We start from the raw sequence: 14,850 nt of genomic DNA, 5'->3' as shown, positions 1-14,850 counted from the left end.
ACTATTTTATGTGTTGGAGATTTGCATGGAGGGTTTGTTCTCTTGCATATGTGAACTCATTGAATTTGAATACATAGCCTGAGCATTTCATTGGGAATTTAATTTAGGATACTACTGTGATTTTACATGTGAAACCTTTCTAAATTTATTTCTTAGCTTTTGGTGCTATCATCTCCATGTCATGACTTACTGCTTTTCCTTAATGTTGAGTTAGCATTTAGGAAGCTGAATGTAGGATTGAGTTTGTTGTGTGCTTATGTTATCCACCCTGAGCAGAATACTACATACTCTGGAGAACCATGGGAGGTTTCCAGAATATGTAGTTGTTGTCTTTCCTTAAAAAAAAAATAAATAAAAAATAAGGTAAAATTCTTATTTGTTAGAGGTGCATACTGAATATTTAAAGTATTTATGAATTAATAGGTGTGATATCTGGAACTTGCTTTAAAATGTTTTAGGAAAATGAAGAGTAGTGTGTTGAAACAAATTGATAGATTTTTAATAATTAGTTGTATTCATGGGGGTTTATTCTGCCTTTTACTTTTGTGCATTGGGCATTTTCCATAGTAAGAAGTAAAAAAAAAAAAAAAAAAAAAGGTGTGGGTTGAAAGAAAGTTTATCATGATTAAGTTAGAATATGGTCTGCTTTTAAATAGTTAACAGATTTCCTTATTTCATTTTGCCCTATTTGGTATTACTTGAAAATCAGGTTGAGTAGAGAGAGAGAGAGAATGTTTTTGCTTATAATGCATATAATGTGATTGAGACTTGACAGGTGACATTCTACTGACAGTGTCCAGAGATTATTGGAATTTTGGGTCTGAAGCTCCTGCTAATTGTTAAAACTAGTAGATTGGAGACTTGGGAGATTTAAAGTACTGGCCATCACCCTGGAAGTGGGAGACTCTGAAGTGGAAATTTTTGGAGTGCCTAGATTTAATAAGCTGGCATGTGTATTTTTTTTCCCCTTAGTGCTTCTGCCCTTTATCAGAGGGAAAAAGTACCTAATAATGTGCCGTCCTAGTCTTCTGAAATTGGGTTCTGCTTAATTCTCTAGGATGTATTTATCGTATGAAACCTAGGGACTTTTTATGTTAGGCAATGTGTCTCTATTAAGCTCTTAAGATAATTATGTGTTCCCATCAGTAAATCCAACCTCCACAATAAAAATTAGAAGCCATTTTCAACAATAAGAAATAATCATTATGAAATATTTCAGGCAAACAGAAAATATAGGGAAAAATGTAACATCTAAATGCTTGCCATCTATCTTTGTTATCTTAACATTTCAGCCTCTCTCATCCATGCCTCTCATACATGTCTTCCCCCACCTGCTCCTAGGCATAACTGACTGTAAGCATAATTTTATACCACTCTCCACATTTTTTTTCCCTCAGAGCTAATCATGAGCCTGAATTTGGTGCTTATTACTCCTGTTTTTTTTTTTTTTACCTTAGTGGATCCATAATTCCTAACTTAAGCTCAATAAATTCTTCTACATGCCCCCTTTTTATTGTGGCAATCTATTATACATCATGGGAAGTACAGATCATTTTTTATCATTCAGACTTAACTTTGATATTATTTTAATCTCCACTACAGTTTCAGTTATTTTTGGCCTGAAATTAGATATTAATTTCAGTAGCTATTTAATTGATTTTCTTTAAATAATTGATGCCTGGAGCTCTAATATTCTATTACGTGATGTGCCTCTTCAGCTCTCCACTTTGTGGAGAGTATACTTTTTCCAGGGCTAATTTATAACTCACATTGAAGCAGTTTAATTTCAACTGCCTTCTCTTGTACAGAGATCGAGTTGTTGTTTTTTTACAGCAAAGAAATTAATAAATAAAATACCTAAAAAGTAACATAATAAAAGCAGAGGAAAATTTATTCCCATTAAAAATTTTTTAATAGCATGTTTGAGAACCCTGAGAGAGAATGGGGAGAAAAAGCTTAATCTCAGTGATAGCCATTATTTTCTATTGCTTTACTTTTGGTTAAAATATGGGTATTTCTTTGTGTAATTGGTATATTTTTTTCAATCTGTTAAGAATATATTTCTCCTGTCCCCAGAACTGTAGGATTCCCTGATCTAGGCTTATCTATTCTTCTATGGAACTTCATTATAGGGCTCTTTAATTTTGAAATAAATTAAATGTTGCAGGTGATTTTGACTTTAGCACTCTTCACAGAAGAGGGTTCATTAGTGATTTAAATTATCTTTCTGAATGACAAAGCCCAAGGTCTAAAGATGAAGCACTCTGAATTTAGACCCCAGTCTCTTTGAAAGTGGGCGTGTATATAGTTCCTGTCAACTGCTGGAAATATTTTAGTAGTCTTTCTTACTTTTCTACCTTCTTTTCTTTAGTCTTTTTTTCCCTTTGATCAACATCCCTAGACTTTCCCATAGTGTGACAGTTGAGGTTGTATACCACCTCAACCAGTCTTTATCCAGCCCTTGCTGTGTGATGAGCACTCTGACCCTGATCACCCCCGATCTATCTGTAGACCTTCTGAAGGTTTATCATCAGACAAGCATAGTAATAAGTAACATTTATTAAATATCTACTTGTATTAGACATTATGTAAGCACTAGGGGCCCGGTGCACGAAATTCGTGCACTGGGTGTGTGTGGGGAGGGGAGTGTCCCTCAGCCCAGCCTGCCCCCTCTCACATACTGGGAGCCCTCAGGCGTTGACCCCCATCACCCTCCGATCGCCTGATCGGCCCCTTGCCCAGGCCTGACGCCTCCGCCAGAGGTGTCAGGCTTGGACAGGGGACCCCCATCTCCCCCTGATCACTGGCTCTGGCCCCCGCCCAGGCCTGAGGCCTCTGGCCCAGGAATCATGCCTGGGCAGGGGACCCCCATCTCCCTCTGATCCCTTGCTCCACCCCCCGCCCAAGCCTGACGCCTCTGACCCAGGCTTCAGGCCTGGGCAAGGGGACCATCATATCCCCCCAATCCCCAGCTCCGCCCCCCACCCAGGCCTGATGCCTCGGCCAGAGGAGTTGACCCTCATCACCCTCCGATCACCAATCACCGGATGGGCCCCTTGACCAGGCCTGAGGCCTCCGGCAGAGGTGTCAGGCCTGGGCAGGGGACCCCCAGCTCCCCGCGGTTGCAGGCTCCGCCCCTGCCCAGGCCTAACGCCTCTGGCCTAGGCGTCCGGCTCGGGCAGCGGGGACCCACAGCTGCAGCGGCCCCGCGATCGTGGGCTCCGCTTTAGGCCCAGGCAAGGGACCCCTAGCTCCCGGGACTGCCAGCTTCGACCGTGCCCAGCTCCCATCGCTGGCTCCACCCCTACTTCCTGCTATCACTGGCCAGGGCGGCAAAGGCGCCTGATTCTCCAATCATGGCTGGGGGGCAGGGCAAAGGCGGCCCCAGGGCTGCCTTTGCCCTGCCCTCCAGCTCTTAGCTCCCCCCTGGGTTTCCGATCACTGTCAGTGGCAGAGGGCTTCTTCCTGCTTTCCCTTTCGCCTCCCTGCATTGTGCCTACATATGCAAATTAACCGCCATCTTGTTGGCAGTTAACTGCCAATCTTAGTTGGCAGTTAATTTGCATATAGCCCTGATTAGCCAATGAAAAGGGTATTGTCGTACGCCAATTACCATTTTTCTCTTATTAGATAGGATTTAATGGATTATCTGTTTTTAATACTGAGAGCAACCTTGCTAGGTAGGAATAAATAAATATTTGTCTAAAATCACTTTGAGATATGGTTGCCTGATAAAGTACAGGAGGCTGTGGATTAAATTTAAATTTCTGATAGACAACTAATAATTTTTAATACAAGTATGTGCCAAATACTGTGGAATCTGGAAATCCTCCTTGGAAAGTAAGGAGTAGAGCCGAGATTTTAAAATATATTTTATTGATTTTTTTTACAGAGAGGAAGGGAGAGGGACAGAGAGTTAGAAACATCGATGAGAGAGAAACATCGGTCAGCTGCCTCCTGCACACCCCCTGCTGGGGATGTGCCCACAACCAAGGTACATGCCCTTGACCGGAATCAAACCCGGGACCCTTGAGTCTGCAGGCTGACGCCCTATCCACTGAGCCAAACCGGTCAGGGCAAGAGCCGAGATTTTAAACCTTATAGTCAGGTCACAGGGCCCACGCTCTGACCTACTTACTGCATGATACTGGAGATGGAGAATAAAAATCATGCCTACCTGCTTGTTTATCCAATGTTTGTTTGGCAGCTACTACCTAAGGGTGTCTCAAAAAAAGGTACACACACTTTAACAACTGATAGCTCAATTTTGAAAATGAAATATATTTTAAAAAACACTGCCTTGGGGAGAACCAAGATGGCGGCATAGGTTAACGCCGGAGTTTGCTGCTTTGAACAACTACTTCAAAAGTGAAACTAAAACACAGAACGGACATCGCCCAGAACCACAGGAACGCTGGCTGAGTGGAAGTCCTACAACTAGGAGGAAAGAGAAACGCATACGGACACTCAGAGGAGGCGCAGTGCTGAAGTCAAATTCTGAGGTGCGGAGTGCGCGGAGCGGGCTGGCGGCGGAGGGAGCGGTTGTTGTTTTCAATCGGGAGGGAGTCGCAGACTCTGAGCTCCAGATACAGGCGAGTCTTTAGGGACCCAGGCTCAAACGGGAGAAGCGGACTGTCTGGCTTCGGTCAGAGCGAGTGCAGCTTTCTCTCCGAGCCTTGCAGTGGGTGCTGGGACTCAGAGAGGCAGAGCCCCTGGGGACAGGACTGAGAGCCGCCATAACTGCTCTCTCCGGCCCACCCTGTTGATCCTGTGCGACCCGCCCTGCCCAAGCCCTGCACAGAGGCATTTACCGGATAGCCTCAGGCAAAGGCTAGATTAGCACCTCCCTAGAGGACAGAAGTTCTCTCACTGCTGACACAGCTGATTCTCATAGCCACTTGGCCTGGAGGTCAAACCCTCCCTGGAATTAGCTACAACAATCAAGATTTATCTATAAGACTGCGAACAAAGACCACTAGGGGGTGCACCAAAGAAGCATAACAAAATGCGGAGACAAAGAAACAGGACAAAATTGTCAATGGAAGAAATAGAGTTCAGAACCACACTTTTAAGGTCTCTCAAGAACTGTTTAGAAGCTGCCGATAGACTTAATGAGATCTACACGAAAACTAATAAGACCCTCGATCTTATATTGGGGAACCAACTAGAAATTAAGCACACACGGTCTGAAATAACGAATATTAAACAGACGCCCGACAGCAGACCAGAGGAGCGCAAGAATCAAGTCAATGATTTGAATTGCGAGGAAGCAAAAAACATCCAACGGGAAAAGCAAAATGAAAAAAGAATCCAAAAATGCGAGGATAGTGTAAGGAGCCTCTGGGACAGCTTCAAGCGTACCAACATCAGAATTATAGGGGTGCCAGAAGATGAGAGAGAGCAAGATATTGAAAACCTATTTGAAGAAATAATGACAGAAAACTTCCCCCACCTGGTGAAAGAAATGGACTTACAGGTCCAAGAAGCGCGGAGAACCCCAAACAAAAGGAATCCAAAGAGGACCACACCAAGACACATCATAATTAAAATGCCAAGAGCAAAAGATAAAGAGAGAATCTTAAAAACAGCAAGAGAAAGTAACTCAGTTACCTACAAGGGAGTACCCATACGACTGTCAGCTGATTTCTCAACAGAAACTTTGCAGGCCAGAAGGGAGTGGCAAGAAATATTCAAAGTGATGAATGCCAAGAAACTACAACCAAGATTACTTTATCCAGCAAAGCTATCATTCAGAATTGAAGGTCAGATAAAGAGCTTCACAGATAAGGAAAAGCTAAAGGAGTTCATCACCACCAAACCAGGATTATATGAAATGCTGAAAGGTATCCTTTAAGAAGAGGAAGAGGAAGAAAAAGGTAAAGATACAAATTATGAACAACAAATATGCATCTATCAACAAGTGAATCTAAGAATCAAGTGAATAAATAATCTGATGAACAGAATGAACTGTTGATTATAATAGAATCAGGGACATAGAAAGGGAATGGACTGACTATTCTTGGGGGGGGGGAAAGGGGTGTGGGAGATGTGGGAAGAGACTGGACAAAAATCGTGCACCTATGGATGAGGACAGTGGGTGGGGAGTGAGGGCGGAGGGTGGGGCGGGAACTGGGAGGAGGGGAGTTATGGGGGGGGAAAAAAAGGAACAAATGTAATAATCTGAACAATAAAGATTTAATTAAAAAAAAAAAAAAAACACTGCCTTTATAATTATTCAAAATGTCTGTATGCATTTTTGGGATACCCTACATATATTATTGTTTTATTCAGTTATGTTTTTTCTCCATGCTGACTATATTTATTATAATATAAAAGTATGTGCATGGTTTCTGATTTCAAAGTCTAATATTCAACTTGAGGTAAATTCATGTATGCTTTTTTTGTCCTCTTGTTTAAATCTTTACTAATTGTATATTAAATAGCATGAAATGAGACTTTGTCTGTACTTGGTCATTTTAGCCATTCTTGTCCATGTAAGATCATTGTATTTTTACTTCCTTTTTCTCAAATATAGAAAGATTTAATTACATGTAGGTGCTAAAAGGAAACATTTTCCTTTTCTTTTGATAAAGTCAAGGAAATGACACATGAATAAGGTATTTAAAATGTCCTTTGTGTTCTTAAAAATAATGAGAAATTATAAAATACAGATGTAGAATTGAAGAGGCTTTTGCTAAGAATTGCCAGGGAAGCTGTCTGACTCTGCCAAATTGTCATACAGAAGTGAGGAGTCATTTTTCCTGGTAAATTGCCAGAATTCAGGATCAGGCTCTTACTTTTGCATATCTAGAAACTGACTTACAAAAAATTAAGACACAGAGATTGAATAATACACTTTAAATTTGATACCATGGATTTCCAATTCCAGTAGAATTGCAAAGAGCAAATATTAAAAAGAAGACACTGTTCAAATTAATGAACCAAGTGTTTAACTCAAGACTTGGAGTCAAAGAATATGGAAATTGAAGAGACATATATTTCTTAGTGACCCAGCCTGTAATTAATGGATATCTGTGGGAAATTTTTTCTGTGGTAAAGGTGATATCTAGGTAGCAATAGCAAGTCAGAATTTTGGAGAATGCCCAGAAAGGAAAGCCCAGAAACAAGAATCAAAAGTATAGGTTTCAACAGATATAATAGGATTGGGCTCTTTTTAGTCTATTTCATATTTTATTTAGTCTACTCATATGTTTTCAGGCATAGTGTATTGAGGGACTTGTCATTGGCAAAGTGTCATTTTTTACACAAGTATCATTGCAAAATTAGCATTTCCTTTATTGAATTTAGAATCAAATTATTTTGGACTACATCTATTCGGTATAAGTAAAATTTTTTATCAAAAATTTCTAAGGTCACTACATTGCTACTCAGCCAACTTTTTAATATTTTGTAGAATTCATTAATGGTCATTGACATTTTATATTTTTAAATAACTAAGTCTGGTGTTATCATCTTTGGGACACAGTAGACTAGAAGACATAAGAAAAATGTTTCTTCTTTTTTATTATATAAATTTTTTCATGCAAGCAATGACTTGATACAACAAAACTTATTAAACCCTCAAATCTCTAGCCAAGAGAAAAATACATGGTTTACCTAATGCCATGTATTTACAACTCAGTTGTAAATGCTGAGTTGGCCAGAGGGGGACCTAGCCTGATTACCAATTTGATTAGAATTAAGTATTTGCATCCTTTCTAGTTAATTGTAAGTGGACTGTCTACTTTTTTCCGTAAAGCTTGACAAATGAATAAGTAGTTCAGTTCCTTTTGAAGCAGCATGGAGCACCATGTTCGCATTCCACCCTGGGTTCAAATCCCTGCTCTGTCTCTTTGCAAGTATCAGTCTCTGCTTCTTCCGCGGGACAGTGTGGTCTTGGGATCATGGCACCCATCGTGAAGGCTCATGAGAATTAGTAAGTTTACTCATTAATTGAATAATGACTTATGGAATGCCTGCTCTGTCAGGTTTTGTCATAGGTGTCATGGATATAAGGGGACATGACAAAATTCCTGCTCTTCAATTTAGTGGGAGAGACATACAACCAATATGTAAGCAAATAAAAATGTAATTTTAGGTAGTGAGTGATAGCTTTTATGAAAGAAAATAAAGCATGGCATATACAGAAAAATTCCCCCAGCTTTTTAAAAAAAACTTTTTCAAAGTATAGCTTCTTGATGCATCAATTAACATGTTGCTATGTTTGCTTTATCCATGTTTGTGTCTGGGTGTGTGGGTATCTTGGTTTATTTTCCTCCCTCAAACCATTTGAAAATTAAGTTGCAGATATAATTAGTCCCCAAGTACTTTAAGAATTAGGACATTCTTCTGTGTGGTAGAAATTTGACTATTATTAGTTCTCTTGTTCCTCCTAAACCTCATGAGAAAGCACTCATGGCTGTCTGTCATAACTGTCATAGCTAATCAGAAGTGACAAAAGGATTCACAATATTTTCATGTTATCTGAATATAGAGAGAAGGCTATATGGAATTTCCTTGGGAAGATATCTGATATATATTTAATGTAAATTTAAAGTATTTAAAATTGGATGAGATATTTTGAAAGTGTGTTTTTATAATCATTCAAAATTTTAATTATTAAGAACATAAAAATATGACACTCATCCTCATTTAAGCTGAATGCAAACAAGAGTGGAAATATACATTTACTGAGGAATTACTCCAATTACATGCCATGCCGAGAGCATTCAGTGTTACCACATTAAGTCTTCTGAGAACCCCCTGAGGAGAGGAGTATAAAAACATAGAATAATTATCTATATTATAGAAAAAAAGTAATTATTTCTTTATGTAAAAATGTTTACTTAATTGCAATTGAACTATCAAATACCAAAGTAAGGATTTGAATTCATGTCTACTGGCTTCTAAAACACAAGCAATTTTCACTAAACCCTGTTGCTTTTTTAGTACTTGAGTTAGTTGTTCACTGATTAGGAAGACTTCTTTCAGAGTAAATAACTAAGTATGAAAGGAGCTACTGATCAATATTCCTTTCCTGGGAAATTTCTTTTGGGCCACCTTTGTGATACACCATGATAATAAAAATTCAGTTTTATATGGCAATCATTTATGAACTCTTTATATTTGCATCCAGTCATTTTCTGCCCAGCATTGCTATTTAACAAGTATTATTCTATTACTCCATGCATGTGTCTGTCATATTCTTCTTTAAGATCAGGGCTGTGGTTCTCAAACTGGAGTGTGTTTCACAGTCACCTCAGAGTTTCCGATTCAGTAAATCTGGAGTGGGGTCCAAAAGTTTGCACTTGTAACGCGTTCCCTGAGGAGAGTAATGCTGGTCTGGGACCGATCTGAGAACCACTGTCTCCCTTTTTGTGTGTGTTTCCCTTTTTGTTCCCCATCCTACTTACCATGATGCTTATCATTTGGCTTAAATGTCCTCTTATCTGTGAATTTTTCCTTGTCTTCTATTTTACTGAAACTGTTCGTTGTTCTCAAATTAGTATGTGTAAGGATCACCTGGAACACTTGTTGACCCAGCAGGTTTCTGATTGGACCCAGGAACATTGGTTTTTAGCAAGCACCTTAGATGTTACTGCAGATGGTTCATGGACAGCAATTTCTGAAATACTTGACTCAAAGAGGTGATCGTGTGCTCCTCGTTGTCAGGACTGTATGTGTTTTATACTATAGTGCCATTCTTTGTTTGAATGTTTCTCTCCCACCAGAATCCTTAAAGGAGAAGGACTGTGCCTTATTCGTTGTTATAACTTAAAAGCTTATTTAGCACAAGGCAGGGTTAAAAAACAGTAGTGAGTAGTGCCTGTGTAATCTACCTATGACCTTGGAGAATTTACTTAATCTCTCTGGGCCTCAGTTTCCTCTTTTGATGCAATGGTGATAATAATACTTACTTGCTATGGAAATTAGCTCTTAGGTGTGCACAGTACTTAGTGTAGTAATTTACATACAGAATGTACTCAGTAAAGGGACACTATTACTATTGTTTTGTGGAAGAAACAAAATAATCGTTTGAATTAGTGAAAACTCCTAAATTATGATTTTAGCATACAAATTTAGGGTCTGTATTTAATAGTTCATTCAAAATCTTCGTTTAATTGTTTCAATTAAATTACTTTTTACATTTTGATATTTCAATAAAATATTGTGAAATTAAACTGTGCCTTGGGCTTTATTTTCTCTCCACAGGAAAACAAAGAAACCGCTTGGAACCAATGGACACCATATTTGTTAAGCAGGTTAAAGAAGGAGGACCTGCTTTTGAGGCCGGATTATGCACAGGTGCTGATATTCTTTACACAACATCTTTTTATTTCTTTTTCACTCCATTCTTTCTTCTTCCATATTTCACTTCCTAATTTCTCCTTAGTTATATTTTTGCCTGTTTCTTCATTTTCTTCACATCTATTACTACTATTTTTTTGAAACCTAATTGATAGTTTCTTGGTACCAAAATAGATGGGTTTGAACAGAAATAATTTAATGTAAATTATAAATTGTGGGCAGTTTGGGTTACCACTCAGATAATGGACTCTCAGAGGCCCTTTCAAAGAACCTATTTTGCACACCTTTCATTTTTAAAAAATATATATTTTTATTGATTTCAGAGAGGGAGAGAGAGATAGAAACATCATTGAGAGAATCATTAATCTGCTGCTTCCTGCACTACCCACACTTGGGATTGAGCCCACAACCCGGGCATATGCTCTGACCAGAAATCATTCCGTGACCTCCTGGTTCATAGGTCAACCACTGAGCTACACCGGCTGGGCTGCACACATTTTATTTTGACAACATTAGCCAGGCTGCACACATTCATTTTGACAAAGGATTACAAGGTAAGAAAATGATGAAGGTATTTGTTGACATAATTGAAATAATCTTCTTGGATCTCTTAGTTCTGAAAGTACCTCATCTGAATTAATTTGCACCACAAAAAGTAGCTTAACTCTTTAATGCAGTGCAAGCCTAGCCTCATATATAGGTATCAGAGAATATAATCTGATAGCTGTTTGTTCTAAAATGTTTTGTGATTTTAATAAAACCTAAGTAGAGATTTCATTTATATTCATGTACACTCTAAAAAGTTATTCTTTTCTCTTGTTTTTGAACATGAAATAATTTAAAATGGGTATTAGTAAAAAACTATCTTTTATTAGCTTTTGAATAAAATGTCTTTTCAGCTACAGATAAATTTCAAATATCAGTGGTGAGTGTCATTGCTAAGATTTATTAGGGTGCACTGTTACCTACCTTTATTATTTACCTTAATTATCTCTTTCATCACACTTAAAGTAAGCCTAATTTCACTATCATTAATATGTATAATGTGCATGTCAGTGCACATATGGGATTCCATTTCTGAGAAGGTATCACCCATCACTTTCTAAGCCTCACAAGGTTGAGGAGATACTGTGATAAGCACATACACAGGACATTTTTTCCTTTATTCCTTTTTTGCCTGTCCTTTTCCCCCCAATATTTTCCTTTCTACTCCCCTGAGTTTTTCTGAGTAATCAAAATGTGTTTCCTATTAAAATGAAGAACACATTAAACCATGTACATATCCATATTTAAGTTCTGTCATACAGTGCTAATCAATAAACTCAGTAGATTGGGAGAATACTACAAGTAAATCAGCTATATAGAATTAGACACCAAGGTACTAAAACAGTTGTTTAAGTTTATTGAATGTTTTTCTATCACAAATGACAGAGTAAACAGGAAAACTACAACTCAGAAAATAGCTGATAGAGGCATAAATAGAGCTATGGCCACTCAGTGACTATATCTTTTGAGGTATCTAAATTCATCAATGACTAGACCTCTTATTTAAAACATGGCTATCCTATATAATAAAAGGCTAATATGCAAATTGTCCTCTCGACCAGGAGTTCAACCAGGGGGCGAGGCCGGCCGGCCAATTGCCCATGGCCCTGGCCCCCACCCATGCTTGAATTTGTGCACCAGGCCTCTAGTATTTCATAAGAAGCCAGATATATTAAAGTTTAGATTTATTTTTAATGATCAAGGATACATTAAAAAATTGTGTTACTCAAGGCATATTTCAAAAGTATTCAGAATTTCTTTAGAAATTCTTCATGTGATATATTTTTTTTAATCTTCTTTGAAGGTGACCGAATTATAAAAGTCAATGGAGAAAGTGTTATTGGAAAGACCTATTCCCAAGTAATTGCTTTAATTCAGAACAGGTAAGATTCTTGAAATACAATTAATTTTGCTAAAGATGGGTTTTATAAATCAATGGAGCAAGTAGATTGAATACAACATTGTACTTCTGTAGGAAATTGGTGTGATGTGGAACTTTCTCTCAAAGTGGATAGCACACTTGGGAGTTGCCAGGAAGACTCCTGAGGATAGCTTAGTTGGTAGCTTTGCTCTGACAATTTTATCAAACATGTGATTAAAATCCTTTAGAGTCTAACAGGCATGCACTTTATCTGTAAGTTTCCCACTTTTATTTGAAGTGACAAGTGTTAATTTGTTTACAAAATATATAAATAAATGCATACATAATTGATTTTAAAACGTCTTACTGCCCTAGTTTGTGTGACTTGGTTGGGCACGTCCCATGCACCAAAAGGCTGGTGGTTGGATTCTCTGTCAGAGCACATACCCAGGTTGCAGGCTTGATCCCCAGTAGGTGGGGCACATGAAGCAGCCAATCAATGTTTTTCTCTCTCTCTTTCCCTTTCTTTCTCTCTCTCTAAAATTAATAAAAATGTATTTAAAAAACAAAGAAAATCTCTTAGTAATCTTTAAATGGCTTATTGAATAATATTCCTTGGCTCAAATTTATTCAGTTGTTTTAACCAGTATAGCTAGAAATTATCTTTTTAATCCATTTGTTTGCCTGCATTGTACAGAATGTTAGAATTTTGTGTTCTAAAGCTAAATAAATATTTGTAGAGTGACCATCTATAAGACCTCAAAGATGGTTTAGGCCTACACTCTTTTTATCTACCACACACCTAGGAAATTTTTTTAAATTACAAATAAAGAGATTGAAAGCCAAAGAGGTTACCATATTGAATTTTTGTCAAGAGTATGCATGAATCTGGGGTCCAATTTCTAGACAATCACTACTGTACGTTTTTCCCAGATTAAGATATATTAACTTTTGGGTTATATAGTGCCTTATATTATCCATCCCCACCTGTCTGTAATTAAGTTGAAGATTTTTACTTTATAAAGATGTCTATCAAGCTTCTCTAACAATGGCTGAGACTATAATCTGTTAGTTACACAGATGCCCTAATACATGGTCATTTTTACAATTAGATAATGTGATCATGACTTATTGATCTCAGAGTATTCTTACTATTTTAATATACAATGACAATCTTAAAGAAAGCAAATCTTAAATTTAGCCTCTAACATTGAAGTCTAGGTGTTTCTTACTAATTGATCTTAGAGTATTGAGGAGTCTTGGGGACTGGTAAAGCATCTGAAGTCTCTTCAGAGGCAGTGGGGAGATCCACCCCAAATTTCTTTTTCTTAAAATAATTTAGATCATCGTAAATATACCAATACTAGAGGCCCAGTACATGAAATTCGTACACTTGGAGCGGGGGTTCCCTCAGCCCGGCCTGCACCCTGCACCCTCTCACAGTCCGGGAGCCCTTGGGGGATGTCCGACTGCCACAAAGGCAGGAGAGGCTCCCTCCACTGCTGCTGCGCTAGCCAGCCCTGAGCCTGGCTCAGGGCTTCTGAGCAGCACTCCCCCTGTGGGAGCACACTGACCACCAGGGGGCAGCTCCTGCATTGAGTGTCTGCCCCCTGGTGGTCAGTGCGCGTCATAGTGACCGGTCGTTTCACCATTCAGTCTGTTTGCATATTAGCCTTTTATTATATAGGATATTTTGTCAGCCTGCAATTTGAGGACGTTTAGTGTATTTGTTAACATGTCTTTAAAAATAGGCTTTCCAAGTGACCATAACTATAATCTTTGTTTCCCTCAAAATCCATATTATTTATTTATTTTCATTATTGGTGCAGTTCATCTTTCAAATGAAATGGCATTCCTAACTTTTTAGCCAATAAAGCAATTTGAAAAATAGAGAAATCCTGTTTTTTCATGATCCTATTTTCTTTCTTATTTTTTTTTTATCTTTAGTTTCTTTATTGGTTAAGGTATTACAAGTATGTCCTCATCCCCCATTAACCCCCAACCTCCCCCCCCCCGCCACTCATGCTTTCATCCCCCTGTTGTCCATGTCCATTGGTTTGGCTTATATGCATGCATACAAGTCCTTTGGTTGATCTCTTCCCGTTGCCCCCACCCTCCCCTACTTTCCCTCTGGGGATTGATAGTCTGATCGCTGTTTCTCTGTCTTTGGATCTGTCCCTTATTTTTTAAAAAACTTATTTGTATTGATTTTAAACAGGAAGGGAGAGGGAGAAATAGAAACATCAGTGATGAAAGAGAATCATTGATCAGCTGCCTCCTGCATGCCCCCTACTGGGGATCAAGCCCGCAGCTCAGGCATGTGCCCTGACTGGGAATTGAACTGTGACCTCCTGGTTCATAGGTCCATGTTCAACCACTAAGCCACACTGGCTGGGCCTATTTTCTTTTTAAAAATCGTGTTCCTTTTATCTGCTGTTTTTAGCAAATGGAAAATGCAGCACAAAGCCATTGAGATTCTGCAGTATATTAATGGAACAATGTACCCTTGCAAAAGAATTTATCTAAACATCAGAATGTATTTTCTACCAATTCTAAACATTGAAATACAAATACCTATATATTTTACTAGTTACATTCATTTGAACCTGTGCTTCTTATTGGTTTTCTATTTTCTT

The 14,850-nt window shown here is 38.4% G+C and overlaps 1 protein-coding gene across 11 annotated transcripts in view; it reads left to right on the top strand.

Annotated features, from left to right (window-relative positions):
* Nucleotides 1-14,850, top strand: part of ARHGAP21 (Rho GTPase activating protein 21) — a 148,473-nt gene that overhangs the window by 79,507 nt on the left and 54,116 nt on the right. For 9 of the 11 annotated variants that reach the window (XM_059660835.1, XM_059660830.1, XM_059660832.1 and 6 more), the window contains 2 exons: nucleotides 10,213-10,305; nucleotides 12,158-12,236. In XM_059660835.1, coding sequence (XP_059516818.1) covers nucleotides 10,213-10,305; nucleotides 12,158-12,236 — 172 coding nt within the window. The remainder of the gene's footprint in view (nucleotides 1-10,212; nucleotides 10,306-12,157; nucleotides 12,237-14,850) is intronic. The other 2 variants (XM_059660867.1, XM_059660856.1) reach the window with 1 other exon arrangement.

This window comes from Myotis daubentonii, chromosome 1 (assembly GCF_963259705.1).
Source record: "Myotis daubentonii chromosome 1, mMyoDau2.1, whole genome shotgun sequence".
Lineage (NCBI taxonomy): Eukaryota > Metazoa > Chordata > Mammalia > Chiroptera > Vespertilionidae > Myotis > Myotis daubentonii.
Note: the sequence above shows the minus strand (reverse complement) of the source record. Positions and strands in the feature narration are given on the sequence as shown.